Source organism: Schistocerca nitens, chromosome 4, assembly GCF_023898315.1.
Source record: "Schistocerca nitens isolate TAMUIC-IGC-003100 chromosome 4, iqSchNite1.1, whole genome shotgun sequence".
Taxonomy (NCBI): domain Eukaryota; kingdom Metazoa; phylum Arthropoda; class Insecta; order Orthoptera; family Acrididae; genus Schistocerca; species Schistocerca nitens.
The window spans coordinates 921449988-921464893 of NC_064617.1; the positions used below are offsets into that span (position 1 = coordinate 921449988).

The 14906-nt window shown below is 40.2% G+C and overlaps 1 protein-coding gene across 2 annotated transcripts in view; it reads right to left on the reverse strand.

The window, feature by feature from the left end:
* Positions 1 to 14906, reverse strand: part of LOC126253540 (F-box/LRR-repeat protein 4) — a 181884-nt gene that overhangs the window by 31178 nt on the left and 135800 nt on the right. For both annotated transcript variants that reach the window (XM_049954932.1, XM_049954933.1), the window contains exon 12: positions 4737 to 4893. In XM_049954932.1, the coding sequence (XP_049810889.1) occupies positions 4740 to 4893 (154 nt within the window). In that variant the 3' untranslated portion in view covers positions 4737 to 4739. The remainder of the gene's footprint in view (positions 1 to 4736; positions 4894 to 14906) is intronic.

The following is a 14906-nucleotide window of genomic DNA, read 5'->3' on the forward strand; positions in this document are numbered from 1 at the left end:
TTTGTTTGGCGCAGTATGTCAGACACACGGGATGAAAAGGGAGATAGGACACAGGGAAGGGAGACTGAGCTGGAAAGTAAAGGCAGTACGGGGCTGAAATAGGAATGCACCATTGGAGAGTCATCTCCCCCAGTGTCCACTCATTCCTGTGGACATCTTGCTGGTGGTGACTTTTATTTTTGAAGTTCAATTTTTTTCTTTGTGCTACCCTTCAGTCTAGTAACATCCCACAAAAAGAGCTGTGCATAATTTGAGCTCAGCAGGGAAAGTGGTCCCCAAAAGCCCCCACATTAATATCAAATAGTAACAACAATAACGAAAAATCCCATAAAATTTTATTTATTTTTCATCTCAAAAACTAATGTTCAGATATAGCAGATTAACCAATGACATACAAGTTAATAATGAATATTCCTGTTGTTGTTGTTGTCTTCAGTCCAGAGACTGGTTTGATGCGTCTCTCCATGCTACTCTATCCTATGCAAGCTCCTTCATCTCCCAGTACCTACTGCAACCTACATCCTTCTAAATCTGCTTAGTGTATTCATCTCTCAGTCTCCCTCTGCGATTTTTACCCTCCACGCTGCCGTCCAATACTAGATTGGTGACCCCTTGATGGCTCATAATATGTCCCACCAACCGATCCCTTCTTCTAGTCAAGGTGTGCCACAAATTTCTCTTCTCCCTAATTCTATTCAATACCTCCTCATTAGTTATGTGATCTACCCATCTAATCTTCAGCATTCTTCTGTAACACCGCATTTCAAAAGCTTCTATTCTCTTCTTGTCCAAACTATTTATCGTCCACGTTTCACTTCCGTACACGGCCACACTCCATATAAATACTTTCAGAAACGGCTTCAATTTACTGGAAATAAACTATTCAGTTCCTTTGTTATTATTTCTGTTTATAATTTATGGGATTTGAATGATGTCTAATTGGACCAGTTTTAATATTTTGTCTGGCAGTTCTGTCTCTCAAGATTGCTCCAAGTTCCCAAAAATTAAATTCCCCAATTTCCGGACACAGTTTTAGCATTCTCTCTGTCAAATGTTGTGGCTTGAAGGGTAAGCAAATAGGTAGATTAAAGAAAGGAAGAAAGAAAAAAAAAGACAAAATCTAATACTGAACGAAGTTATTGATTCCTTTACAGGATTTATGACTGGAAGGATAGGTGAATAGTTAAGTAATGTAAATAAAAGCTATTTTTAGTTAAAGGATTTCTGTGTTGTTGCAAAGATGGATTTAAAACACTTTCATTAATTTTAGAAATAAACTCAGAAAGATATAGGCCTCGGCCTCTTGAAAGAGGTGTGAAATGGGGGGGGGGGAGGGGGGGGGAGATCTGAGTTGTATAAACCAACACTATAGTGAGTCCAATAAAATTTTCCTTGTACTATGTTCACTACTGTAGGCTCTTAACCACTGTGTTATGCCAGTTATTTTACAGGTATTGTGTGATTTTTCTTTCAAGAAATATATGAGTACATAACATACAAACCGCTGGCGGGTGCCACAATTTTCTTGCTAGCACCACCCGTAATCTCTCTCTCTCTCTCTCTCTCTCTCTCTCTCTCTCGAATATATAAACTACTTTGAAAGTGCGAAAATGTACTACAATAAATAAAATGCCTATAAACTGCTGCACTGAACAACACCTGAAACCATTGCCCTTGACCTCTGGCTTGTCAAGATGCACTGCAGGGCTCGGTCTGCGGATAAACCATAAAAATCAGCCGATTTACACCACAAACAAATGGATCTGTCCTGCAGGCAGATTAAAGAGACTAGGTTTGATGGGTTGAGCCTACATGTTAGTCGGAAACGATGGGTATCAGATCAGCAGGCCCAACCCATAAGATACCTGCAGAACTGGCCCATAGTTCTGGCCCACCATGGAAATCTGCTTGTGTGTGGCTAGCTATTCATGCCAATAGTCACAAGTCACCAACAGCGCATCGGTGGCAGTTCTGACTGTAAGCTGAGGAGAGAAGCGGTAGGAAGGGGGGCACATGACACCCAGCAGCTACTCAGCTGTGCCCTGCCAGCTACGATGTGTGGATTTTCTATGAACAAAAGATTTCATCCGTTGAGTAAAAAATGAGATTTTCCAGTTTTTTTTTCTGAATTTCCATGACAATGCCCTTATTTCCCAGGCACATTTGAGATTTCCAGAACTTGTGGCAACTCTGTTCACAAATCAATGCACTGACAATTTTCCATTTAGATTCAAAAAATAAATGAATATTAAAGATGGCCAAGGCAACAGAACACGAGGTAGGAACCATAAATAATTTCTCAATTTCTGTCAAACTACACCACAAAAGATAAACATGACTGATAAAAAGACATTTATGAAGCCTTGAAAGAATAGTGAACTACAGATATGTGCTTTGGCTTCAGGAGAGGCCTGAAATCTTGCTTTGATATACACAGTGGCTAGAAAAAACAAATATGCAAATTACATTTTCTTCTTGATATGACAATTCCAATTTCTCATGGAACATAAGTTATTTCAACCAGTAAATAGTTTTCACCATCCACCTTGCATGACAGTTAAGGCCTGGAGCACTGTACGAGATGGTGCATCAATAAGAGAAGCCATAGTTAGTTGTAAAAAAATTCAAGTACAATTCTTTCTTGTTTCTTGTTCTATTTACGAAATTGGGGTTCAAACAATGCAAATATGTGATGGAATAGCAACAGTGTGAAAAGAATAGCTTGTTACTCACCACACACAGGAGGCATTACGTTGCAGGCAGCTAAGGTCTTAGCGCCTGGAGACGACAGTGGCCCGGTGCATATGAGTTATGCATGTGCGAATGCGTGACAGTTTTATTTTGTCTATGTCTGACGAAGGACTAAGTCTGATAGTTGAATAATACCTAGCAATCTTTTTGAATGTGCCTGTCTGCCATTCAGCAGCTCCTCTATGTGGTTAGTAGCAATCTATCCTTTTAATATTGCTAAAATTGATGATTCATGACACATGCACTTAACCCAAGTGTTCTTTGATATTTTTGTATTGAACTGCAGTTTGAAATTTAGTAACATCAATTCAGGACCTAGCATTCTGATAATTTTTCATGTCTGGTATAGCCAGATCGAGTCTACAGCTCATCTTAAATCAAATATTAGGGTTTCCACAAAAAAAGAAAAAAGAAAAGAGAGAGAGAAAAAAAAGAAAAGAAAAAAAACCACCACTTTAACCTCCAAATCACCTCAAAAATCACGTTCAAGGTCATGGTCATTAGTAGCAATTAGTGACCCTCTTTGATACTTCCAACTTCGATCTAAAACAGTTTGCTGTATCTCACCTCTGTCCCAAGTTATTCCCCATTATGGATTAAAATGGTCCACAAATCTCTCTTCAATTACTGAGTGACCAAACAGAAGCTTTCTTCTTAATTCAGTAGCATTGATATTCGAAGAACTATCATGTGCTATTTCCTTTATTAACATCCAACAATCTTGCTGTGTCTTTTTTACTGATGATATTTTGGGTACAATGTTTCTTATTTATGGGAACAATGTATAGGTAGTCAAAGCCCTGGTGGAAGATGTGATTAAGTTGTTCCAGTCATATTGGGTGCTGTGATGGAGCTCATTTGCAGCTAGTTTATAGGTGTTGGAGTGTGTGGAGATGGTATGGCAGATCTATTGTGGACATCTGGAGGATGCATTCAGGTGCCCATGACCATTCTGCAGATTTGTTTATGTAGGTGTGGATAAGGATATAGTTGATAAGGTGTATAAGGAATGAAGTGGTGATTTTGGCATCGTACGTTGGGAGAGAGGAAGCGCTAGACAGCAAGATCGTGGATGCAGGTTTACAGGGAGGTGGTGGCACATAAGATCGATGTAACCTCAAATTAACTATCTGCAATTATTTAAAGTGAAAGAATCTTCTATTTGGCCTGGCTAACATCTTGTATAGTGTAATGGAAAGTTGTTTTGCCCTCAATTCTGGATTCCAACCAAGCAGTATCACTGCCTCCCAGTGATGGTGTATTCCAGTTATTTTTAAACTTATTTGTATATTTAAAATAGTGAAATAATGTTTTGTTTAAATTAACAGCCTTATTCTGCAACACTTCTTTAAAATCTGAAAATAAAAATTAAGCTATCCATTCCATGTTTTATCATACAACAACACAAAATAAAGCTTTCTCTACAATAATTTAAGTTCTGTGGATAAATTATACAAAGCAGTAATGTCAAACTGTGGAGTTTATTGGGTAGATACAACTGTAATGTCAAACTGCAGAATTTATTAAGTGAACACAACAAGACTCATAATGTCTAGTACCTAAAGGGACATGAAAAATTGCCTAATAAAAAGAATTCACTGATACCAACAAGTACTACTACAGCTGTTAAACTCATAATATAATTGTAAGATGTGTTCTTTTCACACATGCTATCAAAAACGTATTATTACCAGAGATAAATACTTCAAGCAGTTCTCGGTGTGTCAGCTTTGTCAATCTTGAGCTTTTGATGACTTCTTCCAGTGCCGTCATCAGACTTCAGTAGGATGTTAGGTAGTTCAGTTGGCTGACATATGTGATGACTTTATACAGCCACCTAAAATATCTAACAGCCTAATGAAATATCCTGACAATGATGATGGAGAAAGTCATCAAAACACTTGAGGCTGACAAGTCTGATGCGGAAAGAACTCTGAAACATTTATTCAAGAATGTTGCTGTGAAAAACTATGTTGACATATTACCTTTCAGTATGTTGGAGAAATATAACCACTATTTTGAGAGCTGCGCTTGATGCTAACATTTGGAAAAATGTGCCTCCACAGAGCTACTTGGGTGTCCTGTATCTGATCACAAAAACTCAAGTCCAAAAGCCGGAGGCGTCGACATTCTGTTAGAAACCTACAATGAGAAGTTAGAGAAATAAAAATGTGGTACAATGTCATTTTAACATACTTCATTCATCTTTTAAAAAACATCAAGTTAAACTGGCACCAGTGGGAGCATGGTCATTTATAAATTCAAGAATAGAATTGTAATCTTACCAAAAGACCCATTACTAGTATACATGCTTACAGGTTACACTTTGGTTACAAAGTGTGTGTAGCAAAAAAAAAAAAACACCTTTTAACTGACCCAAGAAACAAGAACTGTTTCAATTTTTTATACTGTCTTGTATATGTACAGTATGGTAGTGAGCTCTATAAAGTGCTTCTCTGCTTAATTGTTGTCTAAAAATGAAACAACCCCAACAAACAAAATTATTCTATCAGAATGCGGAAGACAGACTGACAATTTAAAAAAAAAAAAAAAAAAATTATCTAACAATCTACCATTACATGTGTCTGTCTATTGTACAAGACCTGCTCAATGTAGTGAGCAGCAATCTGTTTTAATACTCATATTGTAAAAATGTAAGTAACATGTATTTAACATCCTATATATAAAGTTCATAATAAAAGATTGTAAATTATATCTGATTTAACATTATCTTCTCTTCAATGGGGAAAAATTTATATCACTGATTTGAGAAGTATTTTACATTTGTTGAACTACAAACAACATTTATTTTTGTATGAAATTGGTGAGAACAAAATGGAAAACTAATCATCACTTTTCAAAATAGTCGTTAAATTCAACATAGCTGTCTTGATTACGAAAGCAGGTAACCTGAAATTAAATATACAAATGTTGCTAATGTACATAGTTGCCAGTCTTTTTTACTTAATGTATATTACTTTGATTTAGGTGTAAAGAAAGCCTTACCTCAACATTTATGTATAGTATCTTTACATGAGAGTGAAATCGAGGCTGGAGGTGCGAGTGAGAAAAGTATACCCTCCTATTTCCCAGCCTATGTGATTTAACAACATTGTAGCGAAGTAGCAGTTACAATCCTATTGTCAACATAAGCAAGCTGTACTGCCTGCAGTTGTGTAAATCAAAAATAGTGTTAGCAAATAAACTGTGTCGATGACAGGAGCCGGTTTCAGAACTGTACAGTTATGTAGTCAACAGATAAGTGCAACTGATGTTGGAACCATCCAAGTATACTTCACTGACCAACTCAAAGCTTTAATTTTTCAATATCTCTTTCTTTGGTAGCTCCACTGAAGCTCTGCTGCATGCCTTGGCTGTGACTAACTCATTCTACAAAGTTATTGTGCTGTGTGTGCACTCGGCATAATTAGCCCTAGTTGGTTGGCAGCATTCCTGTGTGTGTATGTTTCAATATAACTGAGATGAAATGCAGGCATCTCAAAATTATGTTCAGTGTAATTATTCGTAGCACGGTTGTAGTACACCTGAAGTTTCAGTGCGAAGGAATTTGTTATGTTTTGTGGTATCACAGTGTAACGTGAACTGGTTTTTGAAGAAGGAAAAATTCCAATAAGAAACAATAATTATTGTTGAATACTTAATTGTCTGTATCACAATATGCATCTGACGGAATACATATAACTGGCTGAGTGGAGAAATCTTCATAAACGTGATCCAATCACAACAGGGACAAATAGTTAAGTCTGAATTAAAATATTTTGCACCACCTCAAATGTAATCTTTTATAACAATGAGTAGACAGAAAAAGTGTCAACTGTGATATTTTGCTGGATGAATTTTAAATAGTTTTAATTTTTCTGCAATTTTGTACATTTTTTAATGTGAAATAACAGTCTGAAAAAATAGCTGAAGGATGTGTTAATAGTGACTTAATTGTTGAGAGGGACAGTAATAGTCAAGAAATTGGAGCAAATAATGTATGTGTAGTAGGTTAAATTGATAACAAAGAACTCTCACACTCAACTGCGATGGAGAATGTAAAGTCAAATGCTAGTATGTTGAATCCAAAACTCTATGATGAACGATTCTGTAATATTTAAAAAAGATGAATGAAAACAGGCATAAAACGAATGCAAACATATGGAAAATGAACAACAAACTAGATTAAATTTCTTTTATTTCAAGTCTATAGTCACAAACTTGAAGGTCCTCAGACTACCGGTTTCAATCAGCAATGGTCATCTTCAGATCTGTGCACGTTTGAACAAGGGAGAGACACACGTGCAGATCTGAAGATAGTCACTGCTGACTGAAACCAGTAGTCTGAGGACCTACAAGTTTGTGACCATAGACTTATAACAACAGCTTTCGCATCCCGCAACTACCCTCCCGACCTGGTACAGAAGCAAATAACCAGAGCCACTTCCTCACCCTCTCAAACCCAGAACCTCCCACAGAAGAACCACAAAAGTGCCCCACTTGTGACAGGATACTTTCCGGGACTGGATCAGATTCTGAATGTGGCTCTCCAGCAGGGATACGACTTCCTCAAATCCTGCCCTGAAATGAGATCCATCCTTCATGAAATCCTCCCCACTCCACCAAGAGTGTCTTTCCGCCGTCCACCTAACCTTCGTAACCTCTTAGTTCATCCCTATGAAATCCCCAAACCACCTTCCCTACCCTCTGGCTCCTACACTTGTAACCGCCCCCGGTGTAAAACCTGTCCCATGCACCCTCCCACCACCACCTACTCCAGTCCTGTAACCCGGAGGGTGTACACGATCAAAGGCAGAGCCACGTGTGAAAGCACCCACGTGATCTACCAACTGACCTGCCTAACTGTGATGCATTCTATGTGGGAATGACCAGCAACAAACTGTCCATTCGCATGAATGGACACAGGCAGACAGTGTTTGTTGGTAATGAGGATCACCCTGTGGCTAAACATGCCTTGGTGCACGGCCAGCACATCTTGGCACAGTGTTACACCGTCCGGGTTATCTGGATACTTCCCACCAACACCAACCTATCCGAACTCCGGAGATGGGAACTTGCTCTTCAATATATCCTCTCTTCCCGTTACCCACCAGGCCTCAATCTCCGCTAATTTCAAGTTGCCGCCACTCATACCTCACCTGTCATTCAACATCATCTTTGCCTCTTCACTTCCGCCTCGACTGACATCTCTGCCCAAACTTTAAATATGTCTGCTTGTGTCTGTATATGTGTGGATGGACATGTGTGTGTGTGCGAGTGTATACCTGTCCTTTTTTCCCCCTAAGGTAAGTCTTTCCGCTCCCGGGATTGGAATGACTCCTTACCCTCTCCCTTAAAACCCACATCCTTTCGTCTTTCCCTCTCCTTCCCTCTTTCCTGATGAGGCAACAGTTTGTTGCGAAAGCTTGAATTTTGTGTGTATGTTTGTGTTCGTTTGTGTGTCTGTCGACCTGCCAGCACTTTCATTTGGTAAGTCACATCATATATATATATATATATATATATATATATATATATATATATATATATATATATAATAAAAAAAATATTCTACATTATTGGGTTACTGTTCCATTCACGACCATGTTGCGGCTTGTGAAACAAACAAACCCCCCCACGCACACACACAAACTGAGCACAAACTAGAGGAAAACATGCAAATATTGAAGGAAATGAAGCACTAGATACCAAAAATTTGACAGAAAAAATTTTGAGATGATTAATTTCAGTTTCAATTACTCTTAAACAGTTAATCTTGTTACTGAACAAAATTCAACAATTCATGATGCCATTGTTGATGAACAAATGTTACAAGACTAAATAACTGATGAGCCAAAACATTCTGACCACTCCCCACTGCAAGGTTGAATGTCACCTGGCAGTGCTGCGGAAACGTGACACAGTAAGAAAAGAGTGTAAGCAGAAGAGGGACTAATGGGCAGTCATTATAGTGAAGATATGGGCTGCAAATGTTGAAATCCACTGATATAAGTGGTTTTGAAAAAGGGCACATTGTTGCGGTGCTGCGGCTGTAAATGAGAATATCTGAAACTGGTCACCTGCTGGTGTACACCATCGTGAGCATCTATGAAAAGTGGTTGAGGGACGGTAAAATAATGAGTAGACTGCATGGTATTGGACGACCCCATCTCAACTCAAAGCACAGAGGTCAGAGGATTCCCCATTGTGTAATCCACGGTAGGCAGCCATCTGTGGCAGATCTGGTGACAGAGTACAACGCTGGTAGACAAGTGTTTTGGAGCACACTGTTCGAAGGCCATCATTGAGCAAGGAGCTCAACATCGCATGACCTCTATGTGTTCCTGTGTTGACCCAATGACACTGCCAGTTATGATTGCAGTGTGTCCAGCAACATTGAGTTTTCACATTGGATCAACAGAAACATATTGCCTGTCAAATGCATCACACTTCTTATTACAGCAGGTTAATGGTAGGGTCCTTACACACCGTCATCTAGGCGAATGGCTGCATGAAACATGCACCACACCGGCTGCATGAAACATGCACCACGCCACAGATGTGCGATGGTGAGGGTACAATTATGCTTTGAGGTACAGTGAGACGGGCTTCCATGGGACACGTGGTGGCAATTGAAGGACATCACGACATCAGTGAATTGCACTATGTGATCAAAAGTAATCGGACACCTGTCAAAAAATGACTTGCAAGTTTGTGGTGCCCTCCATCGGTAATGCTGGAATTCAATATGGCGTTTGCCCACCCTTAGTCTTGATAACAGCTTCCACTCTCACAGGCATACGTTCAATCAGGTGCAGGAAGGTTTCTTGGGGAACAACAGCCCATTCTTCACAGAGTGCTACAATGAGGAGAGGTATCAATGTCGGTCAGTGAGGCCTGGCACAAAGTTGGCATTCCAAAACATCCCAAAGGTGTTCTACAGGATTCAGCGCAGGACTCTGTGCAAGCTAGTCCATTGCAGGGATGTTATTGTCGTGTAAGCACTGCGCCACAGGCAGTGCATTATGAACAGGTGCTCGACGTGTTGAAAGATGCAGTCGCCATCCCTGAATTGCTCTTCAACAGTGGGAAGCAAGAAGTCGCTTAAAACATCAATGTAGGCCTGTGCTGTGATAGTGCCATGCAAAACAACATGGGGTGGAAGGCCCCCTCCATTAAAAACAAGACCACACCATAACACCACCGCCTCCAAATTTTATTGTTGGTACTACACACGCTGGCAGATAACGTTCACCGGACATTTGCAATACCCACACACTGCCATCAGATCGCCACACTGTGTACCCAATGTTTATCCACTGTTCAATGATCCAAGAAGGAATTTGGGTGGAGTAAAAGATCAAAAAATAACATGAGAAGAAGAAAAAGGTAGAAGATTGTACACTAATTTCAAAAAGAAGACAAGAAAAAGTTACTGGAACAGAAAGACGAGAAAACAAAATCAAACAATGGAAAATGCTGGAGGGAATGTAACAATTTTATGAAAAGGATAGTTGCTACTTGCCATATAGCGGAGATGCTGAGTCACAGACAGGCACAACAAAGAGACTGCCAGAAAGTGAGCTTTCGGCCAACATGGCCTTCATTGGTGATAGAATACACCCACACCCACATACACACACAAACACACATGACCACAGTATCTGGTTGCTAAGCCAGACTGCGAGCATCAGCGTGTGATTTGAGAAACCACTGGATGGTGGGGGTAAGGAGAGGACTGAGGTGGAGAGGGGGACGGGTAGCATGGTAGGGGTGGGGGACGGTGAAGTGCTGCTTGTGGGAGCGTATAGGGACGAGTTGGAGAGAGGGTAGGGCAGCTAGGTGCAATCAGAGGGGAGGGGGTACGGAAAATGGGAGAAGTAAAAAGACTGTGGGTACACTGATGGAGAAGAGGGCTGCTTAGTGCTGGGATGGGAGCAGGGAAGAGGCTATATGGGTACAGACAATGGCTAATGAATGTTGAGACTACGAGGGTTACGGGACTGTAGGATGTATTGCAGGGAGAGTTGCCATCTGCACAATTCAGAAAAACTGGTGTTGGTGGGATGGATCTAGATGGCACAGACTGTGAAGTAAGTCATTGTTGTTGTGGTCTTCAGTCCTGAGACTGGTTTGATGCAGCTCTCCATGCTACTCTATCCTGTGCAGGCTTCTTCATCTCCCAGTACCTACTGCAGCCTACATCCTTCTGAATCTGCAAAGTGTATTCATCTCTTGGTCTCCCTCTTCGACTTTTACCCTCCACGCTGCCCTCCAGTACCAAATTGGTGATCCCTTGATGCCTCAGAACATGTCCTACCAACCGATCCCTTCTTCTAGTCAAGTTGTGTCACAAACTCCTCTCCAATTCTATTCAATACCTCCTCATTAGTTATGTGATCTACCCATCTAATCTTCAGCATTCTTCTGTAGCACCACATTTCAAAAGCTTCTATTCTCTTCTTGTCTAAACTATTTATCGTCCATGTTTCACTTCCATACATGGCTACACTCCATACAAATACTTTCAGAAACGACTTCCTGACATTTAAATCTATACTCGATGTTAACAAATTTCTCTTCTTCAGAAACGCTTTCCTTGCCATTGCCAGTCTACATTTTATATCCTCTCTACTTCGACTATCATCAGTTATTTTGCTCCCCAAATAGCAAAACTCCTTTACTACTTTAAGTGTCTCATTTCCTAATCTAATTCCCTCAGCATCACCCGAGTTAATTTGACTACATTCCATTATCCTCGTTTTGCTTTGTTGATATTCATCTTATATCCTCCTTTCAAGACACTGTCCATTCTGTTCAACTGCTCTTCCAAGTCCTTTGCTGTCTCTGACAGAATTACAATGTCATTGGCGAACCTCAAAGTTTTTATTTCTTCTCCATGGATTTTAATACCTACTCCAAACTTTTCTTTAGTTTCCTTTACTGCTTGCTCAATATACAGACTGAATAACATCGGGGATAGGCTACAACCCTGTCTCACTATCTTTCCAACCACTGCTTCCCTTTCATACCCCTCGACTCTTGTAACTGCCATCTGCTTTGTGAAGTAAGTCACTGAAATGAAAAACATCATGTGGGCTGCGGTCCTCAGCAAGGGGGTGGTCCAGCTGTTTGTTGGCCACAATTTGTCAGGGGCCATTCATGCAGAGAGACACCTTGTTGACTGTCATGCCCACGTAAAATGCAGCACAGTGGTTACAGCTTAGCTTGTAGATCACATGACTGGCTTCACAGGTAGTCCGGCCTTTGATGGCATAGATGATGCTTATGACTGGACTGGACTTGGTGGTGGTGGTGGTGGTGGTGGTAGGATGTATGGGACAGGTGTTGCATCTAGGTCTATTACAGTGATCAGTGATATGGGTCGTGAGGTAAGGGGTTGGGAGCGGGGATTGTGTAGGGATGGGCGAGGATATTTTGCAGGTTTGATACGCGGCAGAATACTACTGCAGGGCGGGTAGGAAGGATAGTGAATATGACATTCTTCATTTCAGGGAACAGCGAGAGGTAGTCGAATCTTCATTGTTGTTGCTGGACGATAAGAACTCACAATAACTGGCCAGATTGTCTAAAATATGAGTTGTGTAAAAATAAACTGAGTGTATTATAGAAGGGTGGTATTATGTATTACAGTAACCCACTTGGTGATCATTTGTAAGACAGTCACATCTCTGTGCTGTGCATGTGTAACCAGCATTAACCAGGTGGAATGGAACTGTGACTTTTGAAGTACATTTCATCACTGATAATATTGTTTTCATTCTAATTAATGTGAAACGAGTGTCTATACTATGTTGGAAAAGTATCAAGAATGATTTTATTCCATGCATATAAGTGATGTCAGCGCAGTAACAACTGTGACTATGTTAAGTGGTGGACATGTGACTATAGTGTGTCACATATTACAGCGGAGCTTTTGGCCAACGTGGCCTTCATTGGAGCTACATCCCAAACTCAAGTATTCACATGACATTCTCCAGTAAAGAGAAAAATGTCTACTAAGTTTGTCCAGTACACCTTGAATCCCAAACAAAAACAGTGACACCTGGACACCTGTCACAGCCTGACCGAAGTGGAAAACATGGCCAATTCTTTTCTACAAACATCATTAAGGGTGACAACACTTGGTGCTGTCAATACAAACCTACCACAAAATGACAAACTGAAGAACTTCACATGAAAGGTCCATGCTATGAGTACATAACCAGTATGCAAGCCAAGTGACATGTGAGTTGAACAACATCCCAAAGATGGACTTTTCTGACAGTTTCACATGGTTGTACAAATGTTCTGTGCATTGTACTCATTTTACTCAAGTGGGAAAAGCCTATGTAGAACATCTGAAGCATTAAAACCATCATTCTCTTTCCGCTCTTTTGAATTAATCCATTCTTGAAAAATTTTGGACTGACAAGGTACGTGTTGTTAGACACCATGAATGGCACATCTACTGTTTCTATGTGATACTGCTGTCTATTCTTTATGTTTACTTATGAATTGTTGACATGGAAACACCATCAACATCACCATTACATAATCATGCGCACGCAACTGGTTTATGTACATGTGTCACCATGAGTTGGAACATGCCCTGCTAGGTGACACCACCAAGCTACAAATCCACAATGCACCCAATATGAGCTTCCAACCCAGCAAAGTGCACAGAATGCATTGCCGAGCTACCAATCCATGGTCCACCACAACATGACCTGCCAGCCCCAGTGAGTGCGGAACACACTTTGTGCTTGTCCATCCATGATGCAACATGATGTGAAGTGCTATTAAATGTGGTCCTGGAGTCTGTGTATTTGTAAACACAGAGTACGCACTGCCACGAGATGTTGGTTATGTGTGGCAAACTAAGTGCCAGTTAAGCTTTTAAAAAGCGAAGTACCTGTAAGTGAAGCGAAAGTTTAAAATGAAACAGTGTGCTGTAAAGTGTGTTCACATATGGATATTAACAAATTCTGAGGCATTTATATTAAAACATTTTTTACTGAATTTTAAGTAATTTTATGTGTACATTTTAAAAGTGTTCTGACATTCTAATTATGCTATGGATTTTCAAGCATATTAATCCTCCCTAGTGGATATACCGCTGTGAGCTGTGCTGCACACAGCATGGTGTAGTGGTTATCAACACTGGCTGGTGTGCTGCAAGTCACCAGTTCGAACACAATAACCAGCAATGGTTTGTTAGTTAGTACTATTATTTCTACACGGTTCACAAAATGTCTTGTGTTTTAATATCTGTATATTCTGGAATATTTGGTGTTTATACAAATACCAGCACTCTCTATCCAGGAGGTCAGTTCTGTTCCAGCTGTATATTGGTGTTCATAGTAAACTTGCTTTCAGTGCTAGGTGTTGAACTTCACTGACAGCCCTGCTTTCGATTTTGGACTTGATTCTGGTTATGAGGAAACATTATTTGGTGGAGATGCCAAGTACTTCAAAACATCTACATCACTGTGGCACCAATCAGGCAACATAAGTGTCATTTACATGGACAGGCACTGAAATACATGTAGTACATTATCACCATGCTCTGTATATTTAAGAAACCAATGGACTCCAAAACAGCAGTAATTCAGTTGCATATCAGGCATTTGTCAGTGTTTTCTGGAGATGCTGGTCAGGACATGATGAAATGGCTGAAAGCATTTGACTGACTTGCCAAATACAACAGGTGGGAGGACATGACATGTTTGCCAGATATTTACTTTCATTTGGCTGGTACAGCCAGGCAGTGTTCAAAAACACCAAAGAGAAGCTCAACAGCTGGAATTAATTCCAGGTTGAACTGCAGAAAATGTTTGGTGATAATCTGCTTAGCAGAAGACCAAGGCACGGGGAAAAGACAGTTTTACATACAGAATGTTTTGCCCCTAGATTTCATTGTGGATTTGAATATGACAGAAGCTGAGAAAAATCTCGCACTTTATGAAAGGAGTTCTTCTGGTGATGGATGTCGTAACAAATGAAGAGTGGTGCCAGCGTATCAAGGAAATGCTACAGAAAAATGTTGGATGAAACAGGTATGACTAATTCCTAATTGTGGTCCCTATGGCAACTGTGGAAGACCACTGTGGCCACACCTCTCTCGTACACCAGGTTGTAAGAGAGGAGATACA